Source organism: Mesocricetus auratus, unplaced genomic scaffold, assembly GCF_017639785.1.
Source record: "Mesocricetus auratus isolate SY011 unplaced genomic scaffold, BCM_Maur_2.0 Super-Scaffold_100028, whole genome shotgun sequence".
NCBI classification, from domain to species: domain Eukaryota; kingdom Metazoa; phylum Chordata; class Mammalia; order Rodentia; family Cricetidae; genus Mesocricetus; species Mesocricetus auratus.
Genome location: NW_024429209.1, coordinates 9355107 through 9377744, shown reverse-complemented (window position 1 = coordinate 9377744; position 22638 = coordinate 9355107). Strand labels below are relative to the sequence as shown.

Below are 22638 nucleotides of genomic sequence, written 5' to 3'. Positions count from 1 at the left end.
TGAATAACAAATAAAACTTAGCAAGAATTTAAGTGCACTAAGTAGAGATCTGCCAACGGGACACCAGGGGACAGTGGAAGAATGGTTGTATAAGGTCAGGAAAAAAGTCTGGTGTGGGTTATGAGCAAATTGGTTATAAATAACAGATCCTGCTATCACCTGTTATATAAACTGATTCTGGCATTTTACTCTTTTGTGTAACTAGGGCCCTAGGGTTTTGCACACACTGGGCATACACTACCACTTGCTATACCTTTAGCCTACCTCTATATATACTTGAAGTCTTCCATAATGAGGTTTAAATGCATACGCTAAATGCAAGGTGAAGCTGGAAGGATGGGAGAAAAGCCTCTACAGGCTGACCCCATCCTGTCACCTGATTCCAGGTATGGGGAGTTCCCATCAGCTGCTTATCAGTAGGGCAATGGGCTCATGACTGTCAAGGACTGAGTGGTTCAGCAAACTTGGATCAGGGAAGCTCTCCATCAACACTAGTTGTTCAGTCTTCCACGACATTCTTCCAAGTCTCACCGGCAAGCCCACTCCCTCCCTGCAGGCTGGCCCGAACCTAGGTTCCAGCCATCAGCTGCTGCCTAGGCCTGCTTCAGTTCTTGCCCTGTCCCCAAAGAACTGGGAGACTGCAATGTCTATATAGCAAACTACCTCCAATTAGCTTGAGATATGGATTGATTGCTTCCTCAAAGTCTGTAACCAGCTGGTCTGCATAGTTTAGGACATTCCCATGCCAACAGTCTCAGTGACAGCAGGAATCCCCTGCCTCCTTCAGTAGATTGACTCCCAGAGTCCCAAGGGACCCTTCTTGCATCTAAGCGTCAGTTATCTTCACCTTGGGGCCATGTTATATACGGTCCACCATTCAGATCTTGTTGGCTCACCCCTGCCCAACTTTCAGACCATTCCCACTCAGTATTCATAATCCGCTCCCAGCAGTTCATCACATTAGGACACACCAACCCTGCACTGATCCTACTGGTGAAGGCTGCAAGGCCTCACCACAGCTGAGGTCCCCTCAAACTCACCTCCAGCTGGCTCCTGGCACCAATACCTGGCACTAGGTCCTCCCATCCCCAGTGGACCGCCCCTTTGTGTAGTTCCTGAGAACAAGACCAGAGGCAGGAAAGGGAACTGGGCTGAGCCTGTGGTCTCTTAGGCCAGCTCATCGGTATAACCAGAGACTTCCAGGGGCCTGGGCTCCTCTCCAAGGTCTTTGGACCCAAGAATCTACATTTCCAGTCCACAGCAGGCAGCCCCCATACTTGGCGGAAATCTTTGGAAAGAATGCAGTTTCGGCCTCTTCCCCAAGGAAGCAGACATGTTGTGGAATAATCTTTTTGTACACTGTTATGACTTGTGTCATTTGGTTTAATAAAAAGTTTGACAGGCTGGTAGCTAGACAGGAAGTATAGATGGGGCAGCAAGACAGAGGAGGCTGTGAAGGAGGGGAGGGAGAGTAAGCAAGACATGTCGACAAGTAAACGCCACAAGCCTTGGGGCAACACATAGATCATTACAATTGGGTTAAGTTGCAAAAGCTAGTTAGTAATAAGCCTGAGCTATTGGCCAAGAATTTGTAATTAATATTGAGTCTGTGTGGTAATTTGGAAGTGGGCTGGAGGGGCAGGAATACTCAGACCTAGTCTTTTATGGCAAAGAAAAGAAAAAGGCAAAGACACTATGATGGCTACTCTTGTTAACTTGGCTGACATTTAGGAACACATATTTGGGTATGTCCAAGGAAATTCCAGGGGCTCAAAAGACCCACCCTAAATGCAGGTGGCACCACCCTTTGGAGAGCCCAGACTGAAGAGCCTCATGAGCACTAGCAGCCTTCATCCTCTGCTTCCTGGTAGCCTCAATTTCTGCCACCTCAGAGATAGCGCCTACCTGAGAGCATGAGGGCCCCCATACACAAGACAGGGTTGAGGCAGGTACAGTTCAGACACAGCCTACCTCAGCATGGGACTCAAGACACATGGGCTGTAGGAGACAGGCTGAGAAGAGTAGAGTATGCCCCCAACATCCCTTGCCTAAGAGCAGGGTAGTGTCTTAACTCTGGTGTACCAGCTCAGTAATGTCTTCAGATGTTATCTCTTGCCCTAGCAGAGAGGACCTGCCTCTAGTCTCCCCTGTAACCAGGACTAAGTATAAGCTTTCCACAGGTCCATCCAACCCAAGGACACTCATGTAAGCTACTGAACACTTCCTGATGTAGGCATTAGGCTCAGTCATCTCCCTCTTCAAGCTTGTGACTGTCAGCCAGGGACCATGGTCTACCCACTGAACCTAACCAAAGGAGGCAACAGTCTGGGCAGTTGCTATAGCAACCTCAGACATAGGGTCCCAGGGCTAAGCAGCCTTCTGCACACTGGCCACCAGAGTTGGAAGGTTCTGCCAGCCCTTCCTCATTAACGGTTTTACCTAATGTCTGGCTCAGCTTAAGGCAGCATCTCCTTGGAGGCCAAGAGGCACCCATGGCCCCAGCCAAGTACTATACAGTGGTAGTGCATTAGGACAAAGCTCAATGTACCATTCCAGCAGCCCTCTCAGAGCCTGTCTCTATCCACCCACCTGCAACTTCCACCCCACCAAGAGTTCTCGAGAGCTTTGCAGAGAAACCCACTGGGCAAAGCTGTTACCTGAGGATAAATGTCGACATGCCTACATGTCAAGGAAAAGCCACTGAGGCACAAGGCCTAGAAGGCAGAGTCAGGGCTGCATAGGGAGAATGGCATTTTATTGTGGAGAGAATGTACCAACAGGGGATGAGAAAAGGAACACTCCTAGCCACGCCCCCTATCCTAAGCAGGGGTCTGAGATGAGGCCAGGCCAGAAGGGAGCTTGGGAGAAACTAGCAGGGCTCCTTGAGGCATTGGGGACAGGACACACAGGCCCAGGAGTGGGACTTTGTTCTGTTAGCACCAGGAACATCCCAAAGCTAGACCCGGGGACAGGATATAGTGTGCTACTTCTACTGCCACCTGAGTAGTCTGAGGGGCTGGCAGCAGACGACTTCCTGACGCTGATCACCTGAATGCAATTTCAATGCACACCTCACCCCCCCCACCCTAGCCTCTGTAAACATGAGAACAGGCTTGTGCCTTCCAAGCCCCTTCAGGACAGAATGAGGGTCCGAGATGTGTGACTGGGCTTCAAACGGCCCAGGAGCTGCCGGGCTTTCTCTTGCATGAAGAGCTGGTCTTTGGTGCCCCCACAGGCCACCATCTTCCAGGCGCTGGTCATCTGGGAGGAGATGAGAGAGTTTGCTCAATAACAAACACTGGTGGTGCTGGCTAGTAAGGGTGGGGACATTTCTAGGACATCTGGATGCTGGAAGTCAGCTTGTGCTCCCTCCATTTTCTTTGATGATCTTGGGGAAGTCATGCCTCATCTGCAGGCTTAACAGCAACGCAGGAGGCAGCACTGCAGAGCAGCTGAGGTCACTGTGATACAAGGGACCGGGCTAGCTACTGTCAAGAACAGAGCACTAAGCAAACCAAATACAGATAATGACCTAGCGAGGAAGGAAATGGGGCTGGGGGAATCTCTTTGGGTGAAGTCAGCAATGGCTTCCTGAAGGAAGTAGCATTTGGGCTAAGATCCTAGAAGTTAATCACACAATCAGCCACAGGAATGCGGCAGAATAGTGTGGCCCTGGGGTGAAAGGGCAGCAGGACCCGTTCATAGCAAGACTCACAGGGGCAGGGGCAGGAATGTGGCTCCGAGACTTGTGGGTGACCACCACCTTCTCAGGCTTGGCCTGCAGGAACCCCTGGTTGAGCAGGCTGTTATCCTCTTTGGTACCTGGCAGGGTGGCCTGCAGGAACCCCTGGTTGAGCAGGCTGTTATCCTCTTTGATACCTGGCAGGGTCAAGCTAGAGGAGCTGGATGGGACACTTGTTGGCTGAAATCAAAACCAAGTTAGTCACTACTCTGCCACAAGATCTTTGCCAGGAGAAAACAAAACAAACAACCTGGTATCCCGGCACCCGCCCCTCCCGATGAGATCTGGAGCAGGGTATTTGCCCTGTAAGCCTCAGTTCCCTTTCAGACAATCTTTTTACTCAAAGGATTAAAGGAATATCTGTGACCTGATTGTTTCAGAGCCCAGCAAAGCCATCCCCTGTCACGTTGAGGCCCCACATGATGCTCCAGGCTTCCTAGTCCAGAAACACCCATAAGTACCAAGTGGAATGTGCCATGGGCCCATGAAGCACCCCTTGCCCTGCTCACTGACCTGCCTTCATAATGCGCCACTTGGGGCTCACAGGCTAATCATTTCCCACATCCATCTCCACAGCACAGCTCATCTCCCAGAGTGGGTGAGGCCCTGTGCTCAAGTAGAGGCAGCCAAAGGTCTGACTGAAGGGAGCAAGTGCTCCAACTGGCAGGGTTCCCTGGGGAAAAAAGCTTTTCTAGAAGGACAACAGTCCTACCTATAAAATCTGTTTAGCAATTCATATCCTCATCCATGCCCCCCCACCCCCATTCACTGACTGCCTCTTTACTGGTGCCAGGTGGCAGGTCCAAAAGAAATTCCAATTCCCCGAACTCCAAAAGATGAGCTCAACCTAAACTACAGGAGGATTTCTGGCAGATAAAAGCCAGCATTCCTCAGGAACTTGTGGAGCTGGTTCCCCTCTACCAAAAGGATCTTTTCCCTTACCTCAGGCAAAAGAGATAATGGTGCCTATCAGTATATCAAAGCTTATTTATGCTGGTCTCCAGGCTGGCTCAGTATTGCCAAGTACCTGCTACTCATTTCAAAGGCATTTCACCTCCTCCTTTACCCCAGAATCCCAGTTCCCTCCTGGCAGCTACTCATTGTCCTTAGAATCCTGTTATTCTCAATATGTTTCTCTAATAACTATCTATCCCCTGCTATCCTCCCCTCTCTCACAGATAGCCCTGGTCATGTCTAGTCTGCTGTCCATATGCAGTCTATACTTTCTCTGCTCTGGATTCATCCAGATGTCTCTAGCTGTTCCTCTCCATCTCATACCTACAATAACAAACCTTCTCCTACCCACACAATGGAACATGCCATCAGTTTATATAGCAGGTCAAGCCAGGCCATATCCCATCAGCTGCAAGGAGCCAGTCAGTAACACACCTGTGCTCTTAAAGCAGTGACTTCTATGCCCAGAAGAGCAAGGCTGGCCTATAGGCCAGACAGAATATGCTCAGGGTTGATGTGCCTCAACCACCCGGCTGTGCTTAGGGCTCATGTGCTTGACACTCAGTGGGAAGGGTGGTGCTGGGGGCCCCATAGTATTCTAGAAATGTATCTCCTGCCAAATCAAACCTAGGAAAGACACATCAGAACTCACAGTGAGGCTCAGGCTGGGTGCCTAGACCTGCCACCACCTGCCATTCCTCCCAACACTGGGCCAACTGGAGAACCAGAAACCCACCCCATCTAAAGGGCCCTCTCCATGAAGGCAGAAGGTTCCTGAAGACCTGTGAGGCAGGTGGTCACTGTCAGCCCCTTACCAAGGACAGTGTTTTGGGCAGTGTGGACATCAGCTTCCCATCTTCATCCACAATGTCAAGAGCCAGAGACTTTCGGACTTTCTTGATAGGGCTTCGCCGCAACTGAGGGTAAGGGAAGAAAAGGATGGTTAGCGTGGGCAATCAGATTCCCCATGGCCAAAGCCTCAGTGACCACAGTCACTGAATCAGGACTTTCCAGAGTGGGATCTTCAAGGGATAACCGCAGCTCTTACTCCAGGGATATGGGAAGACCAGGAGACCTTGGCCACATTAGACTCTGACCCAGGCGGTCATTACCCTGCCAGACACTGTGGGTCCATCCCAGGCTCACTGTCCAGCTTTGACTATCATCTCTCCCTAGGGAGAGCAGGAAAAAGGATCACAAAGGCTAGGAGAGACCTGAAGTGCCACCTTTGGCTAGAAGAGCTAGGCAGTGCAATGAGAAGGATGCAGACCATGAGCCTGGCATCTCACCGGGTGGCCCTGTGAATCCCACCTGATGGAAACCACCCCCACGCTGCTTGCTTTCATGACCGAGGCACCCACTCTCTTCCTAGCTCACTGTCTATCATCTGAAAGAAACACTTGGACTCTGTCTGTGCCCCTCTACTCCCTTCATCCCCATGAATTCACATGGTCATGAGGTGTGTGTTGTATGCCTGTCTCCATCCGCTGAGCTCTGAAGTCTTACCTGACCACTACATTCCCACCACCCCCACCCCAAGTCCACTTGAGAAAGTCCATTCAAAATGCTGGATGAGTGAGTGCCATCCATTGAGCTCTGGAAGTCTCACCTGACCACTATGCACTCCTCACCCCTGCCCAAGCCCTCATCGGAAGGTCCATTCACAATGTTGGATGAGGGAGTGCATTAGTCAACACAGAGGACACGGTAAGAAGGAAGGGCCCTCTGAAAGGTGCACTCCCCTAAGGTACTCCACAGGTCCTCCCTGCCCTCAGGGCTGACTTTGTTTCTATGCCAACTGCCTAGGCAGAGTAAGAGTCCTCAAACCACTCACCCCAGGCTTTCGCTTCTGCTTCTCAGGCCTCACATCATCCTCAACAATGAGCTCAATGCCAGCCTCAGAACGTAGCACTTCCTTCAAGTCCTCTTCCAGGTGTGGAGTCTGGGGCTGTGGGCGGAGACAAGTGAGATCCACATGAAGCCCACTCAGGCTGTGTAGGTCTAAGAGAGGTAGACAGTACTGGGCAAGCAAAGGGAGCCTATACCAGGACACTGACCTCACATACACTGTTTATAACCATATGTCCTGCCTCGAACAAATGGATGATGACCTTGACTCTGAAGGTCTGCGTGTCCAGAGGAGCAGTCTGACACTCTCACCTAGCCCTGTGCAGCAATTTTAATGCCTATAGAATAGACTCGGCTCATAACAAGAGCCTGACTCAGACCACAGCAGTTATTATAATCCAGATTCTTGAGCCCAGCCTTCCCCAAGGTCTCACGCACTCATGGGTCAAGGCAGAAGCATCACCTGAACCCAGGAATTTCACACAGCACCTGTCTATAGCTCCAGCACTGTGATGCCAAGGCAGGAGGAAATCAGCTTGGGCAAGTTCATGGATAGTCTTGATAGTGTTGGTTAGTTTTCTATCTGAGAGGAGGAAACCTGAACCAAGAAAATGTTTCCAACCAGAATGGGCTGTAGGCAAATCTGTGAGGGAATTTTCTTGATTAGTAATTGATGTGGGAAGGCTCACTGTGGGCTGTGCCCCTCTTGGGCAGGTAGTCTTGGGGTGTCTCATAAAGAAACTAAGCTAACCACGAGGAGCAAGCAAATAGAGAGCTTCCCCCACAGTCTCCCCAGCAGTTCCTGCCTCCTGGTTCCTGCCCTGCCTTCCCTTAGTGATGGACTTCCAACGGAAAGCTGAAATAAACCTTATCTCCCTGTTGCTTTTGGTCAGTGTTTTACACCACAGCAACAGAAACCCAAGACACAGGCTTCGTAAACAAAAGCTAGCTCAAAAACAAAGAACCTGCACACACTCAGTCCAGGGGCCTTCTGCCTTTGATCCACACTAACTGGGACACTAGGGTGTCATCTGTTCTCACTCCTCAGGCCCACGCAGCCTCTCCACCCTCGGGGAGCAAAGACAGGAGAGAGTGAGCTCCTGACAGTGAAAGGGCACAGTGACACTTCAAACAGCACACAAAGAGCCCCTGAGCACGAACTACAGCTGCCAAGAACAAGCCTGGTGGGCAACCTAGTTCAACCGACAGCATCTCTACTCCCTCAGAAAGGGGCAGTAGTAACTAGTAGCCATGACTCTGCCACATGCACCAGTCCCTAGAACCCCATGTAACCCAGAGGCAATGAGACAACCTGCATCTTTACTGAGCCCTTCCTTTGCCCCGCCCCACGCAGTGCAGACTGGTTCACCATCTCCTTGCCGCAGCATCCTGAGTGCTGAATTATAGGCATGGACCACCATACCTGGATCCCCCCAACAAACCACACACTTTTTTTTGTTTGTTTTTGTTTTTTCGAGTCAGGGTTTCTCTGTATTGTCTTAGAGGCTGTCCTGGAACTCACTTTGTAGACCAAGCTGGCCTCGAACTCACAGAGATCTGCCTGCCTCTGCCTCCCGTGTGCTAGGATTAAAGGCGTGCGCCACCAACCCCGGCTCACCACACACTTTTAAATAGTGTCTCATGTTGCTCAGGCTAGCCTCAAACTTTCTAGGCGGCTGAGCATTACCTTGAACTTTTGGCCTTCCTGCCTCCTCCACCTGCCAAGTACAGGTATTATTGATGTGTGTGTGTGTGTGTGTGTGTCTATGCATGTCTTGGCCTTTACAGTAAGCTCTTTAGGTGGCACGTCACACTGTTTCACCAAAACGCCACTAACTCTTCCACCAGCCAGCATCTGCCTGCCTGTCACACTGAAGGTACTCAGGAAATGCAGGTGAGGTGACAAGTAGAAACTGTTCCTTTTTAGAAGACTCTCTAGAGACCTCAGAGAGAAAAGGGCTCACCAACCCATGTTAGATGAATTCACCCCAGAGACTCCCAGCAACCATGCCACATACCAGAGGCTTCAGTGGTCCGTACTTCTCCAGGGCATTCTTGAATGGGGTTGGCGTGTGGGGAGTGTTGTCCATGGAGTACTTCTGATCTGGGGTTACAAACCTGCCATGGGCCAGAAGAGGCGACTCAGCAAAAGGACAGGAGACCCCCACTTTCCTGTCATGGCTAGTGTGTCATGTGCCCCGTCCCCGTCATCCCCTCTCCCCCAAGATATTCTTTCCTATCACGCTGGTCCAGTGGTGCGGGCCTGTATTCCTGCACATGTCTAGGCCAGGGAACTAGAAGAAGGGCTATTCTCAAATAAAGAACAGGAAAAGGGGGGAAGGAGACCATGACAGTGATGGGGAATGCTGCCATCAAAGTAGTTTTGGGACTTCCCAGAGACAACCCTGTGTGCCCTCTCTACAGAAAGTATGTGGTACTTGTACCAGATGGCATGGACACGACCTCCACAAGTCCTCTCAAATTATGGTGGGGGCGGAAATATGGAAAGAACACATTTGCAGTTCCTCCATGTTCTCACCCCATCTGCTCACTACTCAGGGGCCCTACGGCTCTTTACACAAAGACAGGCTTCTACCTTTTAGCTTTGGCAGTTCCCTTCACTAAGTCACAACCTCTATGTCATGAGGGAAAAAGTCCTGGGCATGGTGACACATACCTGTGACACCAGCACTTGGGAGGCAGAAGCTGGAAGATACGAAATCGAGGTCATTCTCAATCACATACTATGTCTGAGGCAGGGTAGGGCACATGAGAGCCTGTCGCAAGCAATAACACACCCTAAACACAGGATGCAGGAAATAATACTTCTAGCAACAAAACTCCACTGATTTGCCCAGGGTGGGCAGGTGGCCGTGTGACACTCACGATGGATACTTCTGGTGGAGGGGTGTCTTATCCCTGTGCAAGGGTGTGGTGACCACCACCTTCTGGCTGCACACTGGAGTGGATGTCAGCGAGGGGCTCTCCAGCTCCAGGGTATCCTGTTTGTTCCAGAAGTTCAGAAACTGCCAGGGAAGAGACAGAACATGTGACAGGATGAGGCCTTCGAGGAACACAGGAATAGATCCTTAGACACCCCTCCCCATGCCTGTTCTGTAAGGTTGAGGTCTTGTCCTGACTTCATTCAATAAGTGTGACTCAGTCCTTCTGTCTTTTCTGTATCATCCAGCATGGCCATTCAGCTTTCTCAATGGAAGACACTCTTCCGCCTCTGAAAGTGCCCCTGGATCCCTAGTTAACAACTTGATGGTGTTTACAATCGCCATGGGAACAAACCTCTGGGCATGTCTGCAAGTGACTTTTCTAGATTAGGTTAAATGAGATGGGGATGACCCACCCTAATGTAGGCAGTGCCAGCCCACAGCCTGGGCTCCTGGACTGAATGACAAGGAAAGAAAGGAGACTAACAGGACATCATTCCATCTCCCGACTGGCAGCAGTGTGACCGGCTACTTTTAGCTCCTTGCCATGGTGAGCTACACCTTGGAACCATAGTCAAAATAAAGCTGTCCTTTCTTCAATTGTTTTCACATCAAGTATTTTGATGAAACACAGGACAAGTGACTACAGTCTTTGCCTCTTCTTCATTTTATCACTTATCTGGATATTTTACAACCCAGAGTATAAGCTTCATTAGGGTAGGGCCAGGTCTGGTTTTCTCAACTAGCACTGGGTCCCCAGCACTGAGCAGAGGGAGACACTCAGCAAATAGTGATTATGTGGCGTGTACCTGTGCCAGACCCTACTGGGCACTAGGTGTTTACATATGGAAGCCAAAGTAGCCAGAAGGGCTCACACACCTGGGAAGGAGAGAAGGGAAGGGCTTTGACAGGTGTGCTCTTCGGGGTAAGACTGTTACAGGAGTCCAGGAAAGACAGGCTGGCACTGTTTTCTGTGACAGGCGATAGGGCCACACGCCGCTTCTTCTGTCGCTTGAGCACTGAAGGTGGCGTGCCAATGCCTGAGCCCCCAACCTCAGTGCTGGGGGAAATGGGGATCAGCTCCCCCCGGCTGCTCCGGCTCAGGTCTGAAATAGTGTGGCCATCGAGTCGATACTCAGTCATGCTGGGCCCTGGTGTGGTGCTCTGGCGGGATGACACTGCCTGTTGCTGCTGCTGTGATGTCTGGGGCTGCACGGGGCTGCTGTTGACACTGCCCTCAGCAGACGGTTCTTCAGGAAGATCAAATTTACTCAGGTCACACCAAGCATCAGGGTCCTGCCAGAAAGAGAGGTTAGAAAGTCCTAATACAGTAGAACTTGGTTTGGGAAAATACACCAGTGTCAAATTCAGTCATTACCACTTACATTCAATTCCTCAACATTCTACGTATAGGTATTATGCTGAAGCTTGCATGGGATGCGTGCCGATCAGCAGCCTCATAATCCCCTTAGCAACCTGCTAGGAAGCACGACTTTGCCTTTTTTTTTTAATCAATTCACTGCATTTATTTATACGTGAGTGTCAGGGACAACTTGAAAGTTAGTCCTCTCCTACTGCCAGGTGGGTCCTGTAGATTAAACTCAGCTGGTCGGGCTTGGTGGCAAGTGTCTCTATCTGCTGAGCCATCTCACTGGCTCCCTTTCCTACTTTCCTATCAAGGAACCCACACTGAGCTCCGAAGAGCATATGAGAATCACCACAGTCCTTTGTCTTTACCCAAAGGCTTCTGGAAACAGAAGGTTCCACTTTGATCTTTGAGGTATGGCCCTGTGTAGATCCAGAGCCCACTTACAAGTTGTGGTTCTTGGGACTTGCTGGAGCCAGGGGCAGTTCATTCCTGAGAGCAGAAACTAGCTTGTAGCTAGGCTGACCTCAGTCCCATACCCGGATCTCAGAGATCTGAGGTGCAGGAAACTGATGGCATCTTGAAGCTAGAAAGCATATACTGCAGGAATGCCTGGAAGGACGCTGGAGAGGATGGAGAGCAGCTTCTGTAGATCCTTTCCCTGATCTTCACCCCTCCCAAAAGGAAACTGTAAAAGAACCTGAGGTCTGAGTCACAGTCAGGACTTAACTCCTAGATGATACAGCCTAAATCTGGATAGTACAACAGAGGGATGGCCCCGCCTACAGACTCGGGCAAAGTCTTTGTTTATTTTCTCAGAAATGACACATTCCCTCCTAGAGGAAAGTTACAAGAGCCAGAAGGCCCCTCCCCGAGGGTTGCATGCAAGCTGGGCTGGGAGCTCCGGGGATGCAGCTTGAGTCTAAGGCCATGATGGGTCAGCTTTCTGGTGACGAAGCCGTCTTAAGGGATTGCAGGATGCCCACAATCCTCTAATTGTCTCCAGGAACTCATCAGTTCACCATGCTAGAGCTGTGTGGGATCGTTCGATCTAGCCTTCGTAACATATCTGGGACAAACAGATACTTGTCTCCCCAGGAAAAGCCACGTAAGGAGCACAACCTGTAACACGGCAGTAATCACAGCATGGCCTTGGGCTGAGAAGTCAAACCCATTTGCTGCTCCAGAGGCAACCATAACCCTTGGCATTTCCAGGGCCCTCTCCAGTGAGTTATAACTATAAGATGCCAATTCAGTGCCCTCTCTGAGAATCCTTTTTACCCCTTTCCACGCTGTAGGGCAAGGATTGCAATGACCTCACTGGTGTCCCCAGTCTGATCAGAGCTATGCAACTTCCATCAGTCAATAAACACTAGAAGGATGATGGGGAAAAAAGGCAAGTTCACAAGAGAAGTGCCAGGACCAACATACCGACTCAATCAAGTCCAGGGCTTCAGAGAGACTGGACCCCACAGCAGGGATGAGGAGGTTTGCTGCCTCTACCACCCATTTGTAGGGCAAGCTGGTTTCTGGCGAGGAGTCCTCCTGATATTCACGCTTGAGGGATTCCAGGGACTGTGGGGTGTGCACTTCTCCCAGATCCGTAGGGACAGGCTCATGTTCAAGCTCTTTAGCAGCAGAAGTAGCCGCTGCTGCAGCCTCCTCCTCACTGCTCTCCTCCTCCTTCACAGTAGAGGGCGCCAGGGGCCAGCCGGTCATAAGACTTCCCTGTCAGACCCAAGGGCACACTGTATGCTTATGTTGAAATAGACTACGCTGTAGTTTCTAAAAACACATAACCCAAGTCAAACATAAAGGAAGCTCAGATGAACAGAAGTTGAGAGACATTCCATCTATACGGTACATTTGAAAAACTATCAGTATGACACAGGCTAATGAGACTAGCAGATAAATAACTGACCCTGGACGGTCCATGGGAAAGGCAGACACGGGCTACAGATGAGACAGAGGTCCTGAATCAACGGTGAGCACGGAAGTACTCATCCTAGAATGTGGAAGGCCCAGGCAAGAAGCTTACAGGAGTTACATAGTAAATTCCACAACTGCAAGGACCACAGAGACGGCTCAGCAGATAAAGGGTGCTTGCAGACAACCTGAGTTTGATCCACAAGACCCATATAGTAGAGAAAACAAATGGTAACCTGACTTTCACACACACACACTTTTTAAAAAATATTTTGTAAAGCAAGCAAACAATAACAAATTGTGTTACCACAAGGTTCAGAATCCATGTGGAAGTCCCTGAGTTAGAAACAGACATACCATGAGTGTAAATGAATGCCCTTATCTTAGGAAATACAATCGGAAGCACAGAACAGTCAGAAGATAAAAATGTAGTAACTCTCGGCCTTTCTTTTGTTTTTGTTTTTTTGAGGCAAAAATTCTATATAGTCCTAATGTGGCTTGTAATTAAGTCTCTAAACAGACCAGTCTGTCTCCAGGGTGCTGAGATTAAAGGTGTGGGTCCAAGTACCCTGCCCTAGATAAAGAAAACCCTAAATGGACACACAGAGTAATACAGTTAAGTCTGGCAAATGGGAACAATGAACTAAGCCTTGGAGCTGCAGGTTTGTGGGAGGGTGCTTATCTAGAATGGGCAAAGCCCTTCTGGAATGGGATGGGAATGGAACCAATCCCAAGAATACATGGGAACTCTGAGCCGGGCGGTGGTGGCGCACGCCTTTAATCCCAGCACTCGGGAGGCAGAGGCAGGCGGATCTCGGTGAGTTCGAGGCCAGCCTGGTCTACAAGAGCTAGTTCCAGGACAGTCTCCAAAGCCATAGAGAAACCCTGCCTCAAAAAAAACCAAAAAAAAAAAAAAAAATACATGGGAACTCCTAGCACTATTCCTGAAACTCTTCCAACACTGTGACAATAGAGATTGAGGAAAATCCTTCACAGGAATAATTCTCAAAGCAGAACCTAGTAAATGAGCCCAGCCCACAATTCCCACAAATTCGAGGGCAGACTATGCTACATGAGATGAGACCTGCTGTGCTGGCATGGTAGCTCAGGGGGTAAAAGCACTTAGTTCCATCAGGCGTTGGTGGCGCACACCTTTAATCCCAGCACTCTGGAGGCAGAGGGTCTGATGATCTCTCACCTCTACCTGCACGGTGGTATGTATGCCCCTTCCCCAACACACACACATATAGAAGATAAACAAATATAATAACAAACTGAAAACGTGGGGCCAGAGAGATGGCTCAGGCGTTAAGAGCACTGGCTGTTCTTCCAGCATTCACATGGCAGCTCACAACAATTGTCTCTAACTCTAGGATCCAACACACACACACACACACACACACACACACACACACACACACACACACACAGGCAAAACACCAATGCACATAAAAAAATGAAAAACTAAAATTCATCTGGAGAAGAGTGAGACAAAGGTCTCCGGTGCTCTGGGCCTATGTGGGGCTCAGAGCCACCCCAGCAAGGCCAGCATGTCAAACAGCACTCCAGTGTCAAAGGAAGATGCACCAGGAAGCTGACTTCCAGCAAAGCAGGATCATTAGCAGCACGACTCCCCCTCATGCTCCCAGCTGCCCTGGTGTGTGCTTTTTCTCAGAAATTTCATGTAGCTTAGACATGCAAGAAACTGCCAGGACAAGATCCTCTGAACAGATGGGGAACACGGCGAGGGGTGGGGTGGGGGGTGGGGGGACCTGGGAAATAGAGAGGGGGAGAAGTGGAAGAGAGAGTAGGACGTGGAGAAACAGGAAGGTCGACTGGGGGGGTAGGATAGGGGGAAGAGGGAATCATAGGTTAGAAGACAGATCAGGCACCATTGTGACCTCTAGTGATCTAAACGGATGACACCAATTGGCAAGCTAAGCAATAGTGTAGAGACCACCCCGAATGCCCATTCCTGATAATGAGCTTGATGTCTATAACCATCCTGGAGCCTTCACCCAGTGACTGATGGAAGCAGAGGCAAACACCCACAGTTAAATACTGAACAGAACCCAAAGAACCCAGCGACAGAGAGAGAGGAGCGAAGAGCAAATTGGCAAAGAATGGGCTGGCAAAACCAGCAGAGACAGCTGATCCGAACAGGGGAGAGCTCTTGGACCCCAGACAGACAGCTGGGAGGCCAGCATGGGACCTATCCAGACCCCCTAAATGTGAGAGTCAATGAGGAGGCCTGGGCTACCTATGGGGCCCTGAGCAGTGGATCAGTGTTTATCCCTCGAATACTAACAGACATCGTGTGTCCATAACACAAAGAGGGTTGCTCTCTCTGCCTGGACTCTTAGGGAAGTGCCTGGACCCTACCCTGAATGAAATGATAGACTCTAGATATCCCCTATGCGGAAGGAATTGGCAATAGAGTGGGAGGATGGGGGGATGCGGGAGGAGGGGAGGGAGAGGGAACTGGGATTGACATGTAAAACAAGCTATTTAAACAGTAATTGACAACTTCTCCTTCCTGTGGGTTCTTCTGCTCTGTGCCATGTTGGCTGCTTCAACCATGCCGCTAATGTTCATTAGCCATAGAGAGGAGACAACAAGAGGCACACTGTAGCTTCACTACGCTTGTCCTTCACAGCCTTGAGGACCAATTGCTTTAGTCTTCTGATGAGCAAAACATGAAACCCTGCAGCCTGAAGACTCTCCAAGTCCGTAGAAGTCTGTGACTGACAAAGAACACTGATTTAAATTAAAATTTATCTTAACTGCCAAGCATGGGGGTGCACACCTTTAAACCCAGCACCCAGGAGGCACAGACAGGTGGATCTCTATAAGTCCCAGGCCAGACTGATCTAATATTGACTTCCAGGCCAATTTGGGCTACTTGAGGACCCATTTGAAACAACAACAAACAAATTATTTGCATTCAAGTCCTGGCTGTGAATTTTAGAGCACCTGAGGCCATCTCTATGGACTTTGGTTTTCTGATTCATAAAGCAGGAATGCTAAAAAACCTCAGCCTAGTGCATACTGTGTTCAACATGCACCATGAGAAGCTTTAAGAACAGAGCAATGAATGCCTGGACAATGAAGATTATCCAGACAGTCTTGACACCCGCTTATAGTATTCATTAGCTATTAAGGCTTGTTTTTGTTGTTTGGTTGGTTTGGGGTTGTTTTTGTTTGTGGGTAGAGTTGTGTTGTCTCTTATTTTAATATCTGCCTTCGTGAGATTTCAGGAACAGAAATCTGTATCTGTAATCCCAGCACTTGGGAGGCAGCTGTGATAAGATCAGGAATCCAAGGTCATCTTCAGCTGTTCAACAAGTAGCCTGAGCTACATAAGAACCTGTATATATATATATGGAACTGCCAGGAGCAGACTTCTTTGGTGAAGGGACCTCCAGGGAGCTAGAACACTTCCATCCTTCTCTACAATTTCAATTTCATATCCTATCCCCCCACACAGCAGCATCTGACATCAGGGAATCAGATTCCCAGAAGTTGGGACCCCAAGAAATAGAGGCAAAAAACGTAGTGTAACTCTTATCAGGACAGCGTAGGCATTGCAGCAGTCCAAGCAAGCAGGAAGAGGGACACAAAACAAGCACACAGGCCGGTAACCAGCTCAGCTCACAGTACAAGACAAGGCAGGGGCTGTTCAATCAAATCTTCACACTGTCATCTTGTCTCCAGTCTTAATTTTTAAAACAATAAATCCGTTTCTTGACCTTTTAGTTGAGTATAAAAAACAAATAATTGGAGACACGGTTTAATAGTGATGGCTATTCATGGTTGTCAACCTGACTACACCTGGAAGTAACTAAACCCAAGCAGTTTGGTACACTGTGAAGGATTTTTCTTCATTAAATATTGTGAAGGGGGCGGATCCACTTTTAACCCTTTATCTGGGCCACACCTTTACAGACATGGAAGAAGTTAGTTTTTGCTCTTTGCCTGCTTACTCTCGCTGGCATTAGAGCTTACTTCTTTGGCATTCTGTAGTAAATGAAGACAAGATAAACAGTTCCAGTCTTGAGAACTGAACAACTGGTAGATTCTTGGCCCTTCTGTTGGTAGGCAGCCATTGTTGGACTAGCTGGACTACAGCTATAAACCATTCTAACAAATCCCCTTTCTACATATACATACATACATACATACATACATACATATTTTTTGGTTTTTCGAGACAGGGTCTCTCTCTGAATTGTTTGGGAGGTTGTCCTGGAACTTGCTCTGTAGATCACGCTGGCCTCGAACTCACAGAGATCCGCCTGTCTCTGCCTCCCGGGAGTGTTGGGATTAAAGGCGTGGCCACCAACGCCCAGCCTTTCCCCTCTCTATATTTATAGACAGATTCATTTTTTATTTTTCGAGACAGGGTTTCTCTGTAGCTTTGGAAGCTGTCCTGGAACTTGCTCAGTAGACCAGGCTGGCCTTGAACTCAGAGATCCTCCTACCTCTGCCTCCAGAGTTCTGGGACTAAAGGCGTGCGCCACTACCACCTGGCCAGATTTATTCTATAAATTCTGTTCCTCTGGAGAACCTTGACTAATAAAATTTTTGGAACTAGAAATGGTTCTAGAGCAATTAAAGTATAAGGATGAATTTTTTTGTTTTGGTTTGTTTTTTCAAGACAGGCAGCCTCTGTAACAGCCTTGACTGTCCTGAACTTGCTTTGTAGACAGGCTGGCCTTGAATTCAAAGATCCACCTGCTTCTGCCTCCTGAGTGATGGGATTAAAGGCCTGTGCCACCACTGCCCAGAAAGGAAGTATCTGAATAGGTTTTCCAGTTTGTCAACACCTACAGTTACTAAAGCCTTTCAGTGACTGAAATCTCTCCTAGAAGCTCAGAATGTATTGTGAGCCTGTGGTAAGGAGGCAAATGCATTTGATGATCTGATTCACTGACAGTGAGAAACAATGTATTTGGAGACTATAAATAAGGAAAATGAAGATGCTGGTGGTTGGTTGTTCCTCCAGAAGAGTTGACAAAGGAATGTTTTCTGTTTTGAAATAAAATTCAACAACTTCTAACATCTCAGAATTTGGTAAAGGATAACAATGAACTAAGTGGTAAAACTGACCAACTTCAGATGTACATAAGCTGTCTGAAGCAGTGGTTTTCAACCTTCCTAACGCCTCAACCCTTTAGTACACTTTCTCATGTTGTAGTCACCCCCAACCAAAAAATTATTTTCATTGCTACTTCGTAACTGTGATTTAGTTATTGCTATGAATAGTAAATCTGTGACTTCTAATGACCTAGGCAACCCCTGTGAAAGCTCACCCCCTCACCCCGAAAGGGGTCTCAATCCATAGGTTTAAAGGTTTCTCAGAGTGGCCTTGAAGAAAATCTTCTCCCCAGCAGCTACAGTACTCAAGCTATGGAAAACCAAGCCATTACTATAATGGCTGAGTTACAAAGAAAAATTCAAGTCCCAGACTTGGAGGGTGTCTAAAGCAGAATTAAGGTCATTAATTGATAAAGAATGGTATCCTATAACTTGGGATGGGAGTGTATGGGAGAATCTTAGTGAGGCTGACAACTTTGAACCTCTCAGATTCTCAAGGGCTTATCTCACCTGAGGAAGTAGTAGTCTCTCCACCCTCAGCAGAAGATGCACAAACCCTCTGCCCCCCCAAAATATTGCCTCTCCCCCTTTGACTGAGAAAATTAATCCTTCATTGTCTGCTAAACTAGTAGTGGAGAATGGCAGCTGATTATTAAAACTCAATCAAGCAGTGACTCCAATTGTAGCTGCTGTACCAGATGTGGTGTCCTTACTTGAGCAGATTAACATATTTCCTGAGTTACACGGTATGCAGCTCGGCTTCCTAAGTACCTGTCCTTCAGGACTGCCAGACTATTTGCTTTCAGTTGGCAAGGCAGCAGTCACAAAACATCACGCAGGTGCAATGCATTGATGACATGATGCTTACTGGACAAAGTGAGCATGAATGAGGTAGCTACTACTTCGGACTTAATAACACACATATACACATCAGATGGAAAATAAATCCAACCAAACTTCAAGGGCCTTCTAACAGTGTTTATTGAGATAGCATTTCTCTGTAGCTTTGGAGGCTGTCCTAGAACTCACTCTGTAGACCAGGATGGCCTTGAACTCACAGAGATCCAACTGCCTCTGCCTCCCTAGTGCTGGGATTGTAAGCGTGCGTCACCACTGCCTGGCTCAAATAATATTTTTTAAAAAAAGAAATAGTTTTTTGGGAGTGGAGATTTAGTACATTCACACATCAGTTTCAGTGTTTATAACTGTAGAAATTCTAAGATAGAAATGCATCAGGGAGATAATAGGAGGTTAAAGGCTGACAAAAAACCAAACAAACCACAAAGGAATTCTGGGTAGATGGTAATATGCTTGAGTTTTCCAATGGTCTCAGGTGACCCCCGTGAAATGGCCATCCAACCCCCACCACACCATGAGTCACGACCCGCAGTAGAGAACCAATGTTCTAGATGGCAATGGGGAGCCACGGTGGTATGTGAGCAGGTGAACACTGGAATGACTGGAACGGTGGTGGTGAAGTGGCTACAAATACACCAGCGCTTTATAGCATAATGCAGATATACGTCAAATGTCAGAATAGTTTCTCTCAATAATCTGATCCTTTTTAAAATGCAAATGAGGAGCTAGAGAGATGACTTAGTAGTTAAGAATACTTTACTAACTACTCTCGCAGAGGGTCCCAGTTCAGTTCCCAGAACCTACATGGAGGCTCACAACCTTCTGTAACTTCAGTTTTAGGGGATCCGATGCCCTCACCTGATCTCCGTGGGCTCCTACAGGCACATGGTGAACACATCCACACGTAAGAACACATCCACACATAAGAACCCTTACACTGGAAACATAGGCTGGTGAGATGGCTCAGCAGGTACAATGCACGGAAAGTCAGGTGGCAGAAGGAGAGAGTCAGAGGCATGGTTGTACATGCCTTTAATTCTAGAACCAGGGAGGCAGAGGCAGTAGGATCCATGTGTCTAAGGCCAGCCTGGTCTACATAATGAATTCCAGTACAGACAGCACTACAGAGAGAGACCCTGTCTCAAAGGACCAAAAAGACAAGCAAAACACAAAAAGAAAAAACATGAGCAAGCTGTCCTCCACATGTGCTCTAACACACACACACACACACACACACCCCTATAAAACTGAATTTTTTATTTATTTTGGGGAGCAGGGTATCTTTGTGTAGCCCTTTGAATTTTATTTATTTTGGGGAGCAGGGTATCTCTGTGTAGCCCTTTGAATTTTTATTTATTTTGGGGAGCAGGGTATCTCTGTGTAGCCCTTTGTAGACCAGGCTATCCTGGAGTTCATATAGCTCTACCTGCCTCTGCCTCCCAAGTACTGGGATTAAAAGTGTGCACCACCACCATCCAGCTATAAAAATAATTTTTAAAAATAGCAAGCAATTTTCAGTTTGTAGATTGGAAAGACCTTTAAGAAAAAAGTTGCTAAAAGGGGTAAGAGGCTGAGAACTCCCCAACCCACTTCTCAAAATGTTATGTGACTGCTTTCCTATCCTACAGGCAAACTATGGCTAGGTTGTCACAAGGAAAGACCTAGAAACACGATGGCCACTCAGACCCCAGGGCAGAAATGAGTGGCTCTGGGGAAGGTATTGAAGAGATAGGGTCAGATAACCAGGGAATAAAGCAAGCCAACCACCCTGGAATGGAGCCCAGAGACTGAGCCACAGGCAGCCACTGACCTGGCCTTCCAGGGGCTGGGCACTCTGGTGGCGGTCCTTGTCCTCAAGTTCCAAAAGCAGGTAGACAGGCTTGCAGTCTCTGGACTCGCTTGGGAAGCCTCCGGTGTCTACTTTCCTCTTGATGGTGGAGTTCCAGTGATTCTTAACAGCATTGTCGGTCCTGTGGGGAAATCCAGGGGCCTCTGACTCGACCGACACTTTCTGCCTCTTGGAGGTTTCTCCCACCCTCTGCAGCTTCTCCCCCATGTGTAAGTGAAGATTAGGCCGAATGTACCAAAAGCATTGGTTAGAGCTACAATGAAGTCTCACTGTTTGTAGCTCTCAATGACTTAGCAATCTCCAGTATCTCCGTGGAATAAGCAAATGCAGAACTCAAGGCAGGACTGAGTGCAAGCTGGACTGACCCAGAAAGCTGCTCTGAAGAAACAGCAGTGAGAACTGACAGCAAGCCGGTGGGCCTCACAACAGGGCAAGGGAGCAAGGCTGGGGGAGCGGGGGATACATCAGAGCCCAGCAGCTGCGGGAATGGAAGGGGAAGAGTTGCTCAGGACCAAGCAACCAAGGTGACTGCAGATGGAGATGAGGCTACCAACATGAGCAAGGCCACCACCATGCCACACAGGAAGGGGTTGAGTCCCCAACCAAGAAACAAGGCAGGCCCTCAAAGACAATACACAGGACTAAAGTTATGAAAACAGGCAGTTCAGAGTCAAGAAAGAAGACACTTTATTCTTCCTCCCAGGATCACACTGCCATGACAAAGGAGAGACTGAAAACACAAGAAACAGCCGGGCGTTGGCACACGCCTTTAATCCCAGCACTCGGGAGGCAGAGGCAGGCGGATCTCTGTGAGTTCAAGGCCAGCCTGGTCTACAGAGCGAGACCAGGACAACCTCCAAAAACAATACAGAGAAACCCTGTCTCAGGAAAAAAAAACAAGAAACAAGAGCAAAGAGGAGGAAACAGGGAGGCAAGTGGCAGCAAATCAGATTTTAGAAGTTATCAGAAGATGGAAAGAGGTCACGTGACCAACAGCCAGCCCAGGAGACGAAGAGTCCAAACCTAACTGACCTTAGAGGAAGATTCTAGCTACAATCAATTCATCCCAGGGCTCCTCCCAGAACTCCAGAGCCCCAGGATTGGAGCAACCAGACTGAATGAGGAGCACAGACAGGCTCAGGTTAAGCAGAGCAGCTGTCCAACCTCCAGCTCCTGTCCTGACCTCCTGGCAGGAAGAGCGGATGTTTCCTCTTTTAAAATAATCCAGCTTCTGTGTTGGGGGTGCAGCTCAGTGCTAGGGCATTTGACTGCAGACACGAGCCAGCAACTGTGGCCACAACAGACAGAAACCGGGACTCCATGGAAATCTGCAGGGCACCCCAGGCAACAGCTCCTTAAAGGAATCATCTAGCTCTGGGGAAATGAGTAATTCTAGAGAAAAGCATTAGTTTTTGGAGCGTCTCCTCCCGAAGGGCCAGAGGACAACAAACCCGGCAGGTAAAAGGCACCAGCAGGTAAGCACCAGCGGTGTGCAGTGGGCTTCACCAATGTTCACGGACTGTCTCCTAACTGCGGAGGGCCAACCACAGGTAGGCAATCCTTCAAAGCAAACCTCCTGTAATAACCAATATGGACGGGCAAAACAAAGAAAACCAAACACCAAGCCAGTGGTTCTCAACCTCCCTACCACTGCTACCCTTTGGTACAGGTCACTGTTGTGGCCAGCCCTAACCATGGAATTATTTTCACTGCTACCTCATAACTGTAGTTTTGCTACTGATATAAATTGTAAAGTATCTGTGTTTTCCAATGGTCTAAGATGATTCCTGTGAAAGGGTTGTCTGACCATCAAAAGGCTCTCAACCCATAGGTTAAGCAAACACACAATGCAGGGGAGGAGTTTTGTCTTTTGATCTTTTAACACAGTATAAATAGTGAAATAAGTGGTTGCAAACATGTTAGGAACTTGGTCCAGAAAAGGAGTGAGAATTTAGAAAACCAAAATTCTTAAGTTAAAATAATTTCCAAAGGGCTGGAAGGTAAAACCCATGAAACTTGTCAGGAAATGAAATCAAAAGAAAGATGAAAAGATCCT

General features: G+C 48.4%; 1 protein-coding gene across 1 annotated transcript in view; it reads right to left on the bottom strand.

The window, feature by feature from the left end:
• Positions 1-2734: 2734 nt before the first annotated feature.
• Positions 2735-22638, bottom strand: part of Mybl2 (MYB proto-oncogene like 2) — a 32678-nt gene continuing 12774 nt past the window's right edge. Inside the window, exons 6-14 of the mRNA XM_040732907.1 lie at positions 20544-20703; positions 12284-12580; positions 10366-10782; positions 9431-9570; positions 8563-8662; positions 6531-6644; positions 5512-5613; positions 3716-3922; positions 2735-3261 (exon numbers count right to left, since the gene is read on the bottom strand). Coding sequence (XP_040588841.1) covers positions 3133-3261; positions 3716-3922; positions 5512-5613; positions 6531-6644; positions 8563-8662; positions 9431-9570; positions 10366-10782; positions 12284-12580; positions 20544-20703 — 1666 coding nt within the window. The 3' untranslated portion in view covers positions 2735-3132. The remainder of the gene's footprint in view (positions 3262-3715; positions 3923-5511; positions 5614-6530; positions 6645-8562; positions 8663-9430; positions 9571-10365; positions 10783-12283; positions 12581-20543; positions 20704-22638) is intronic.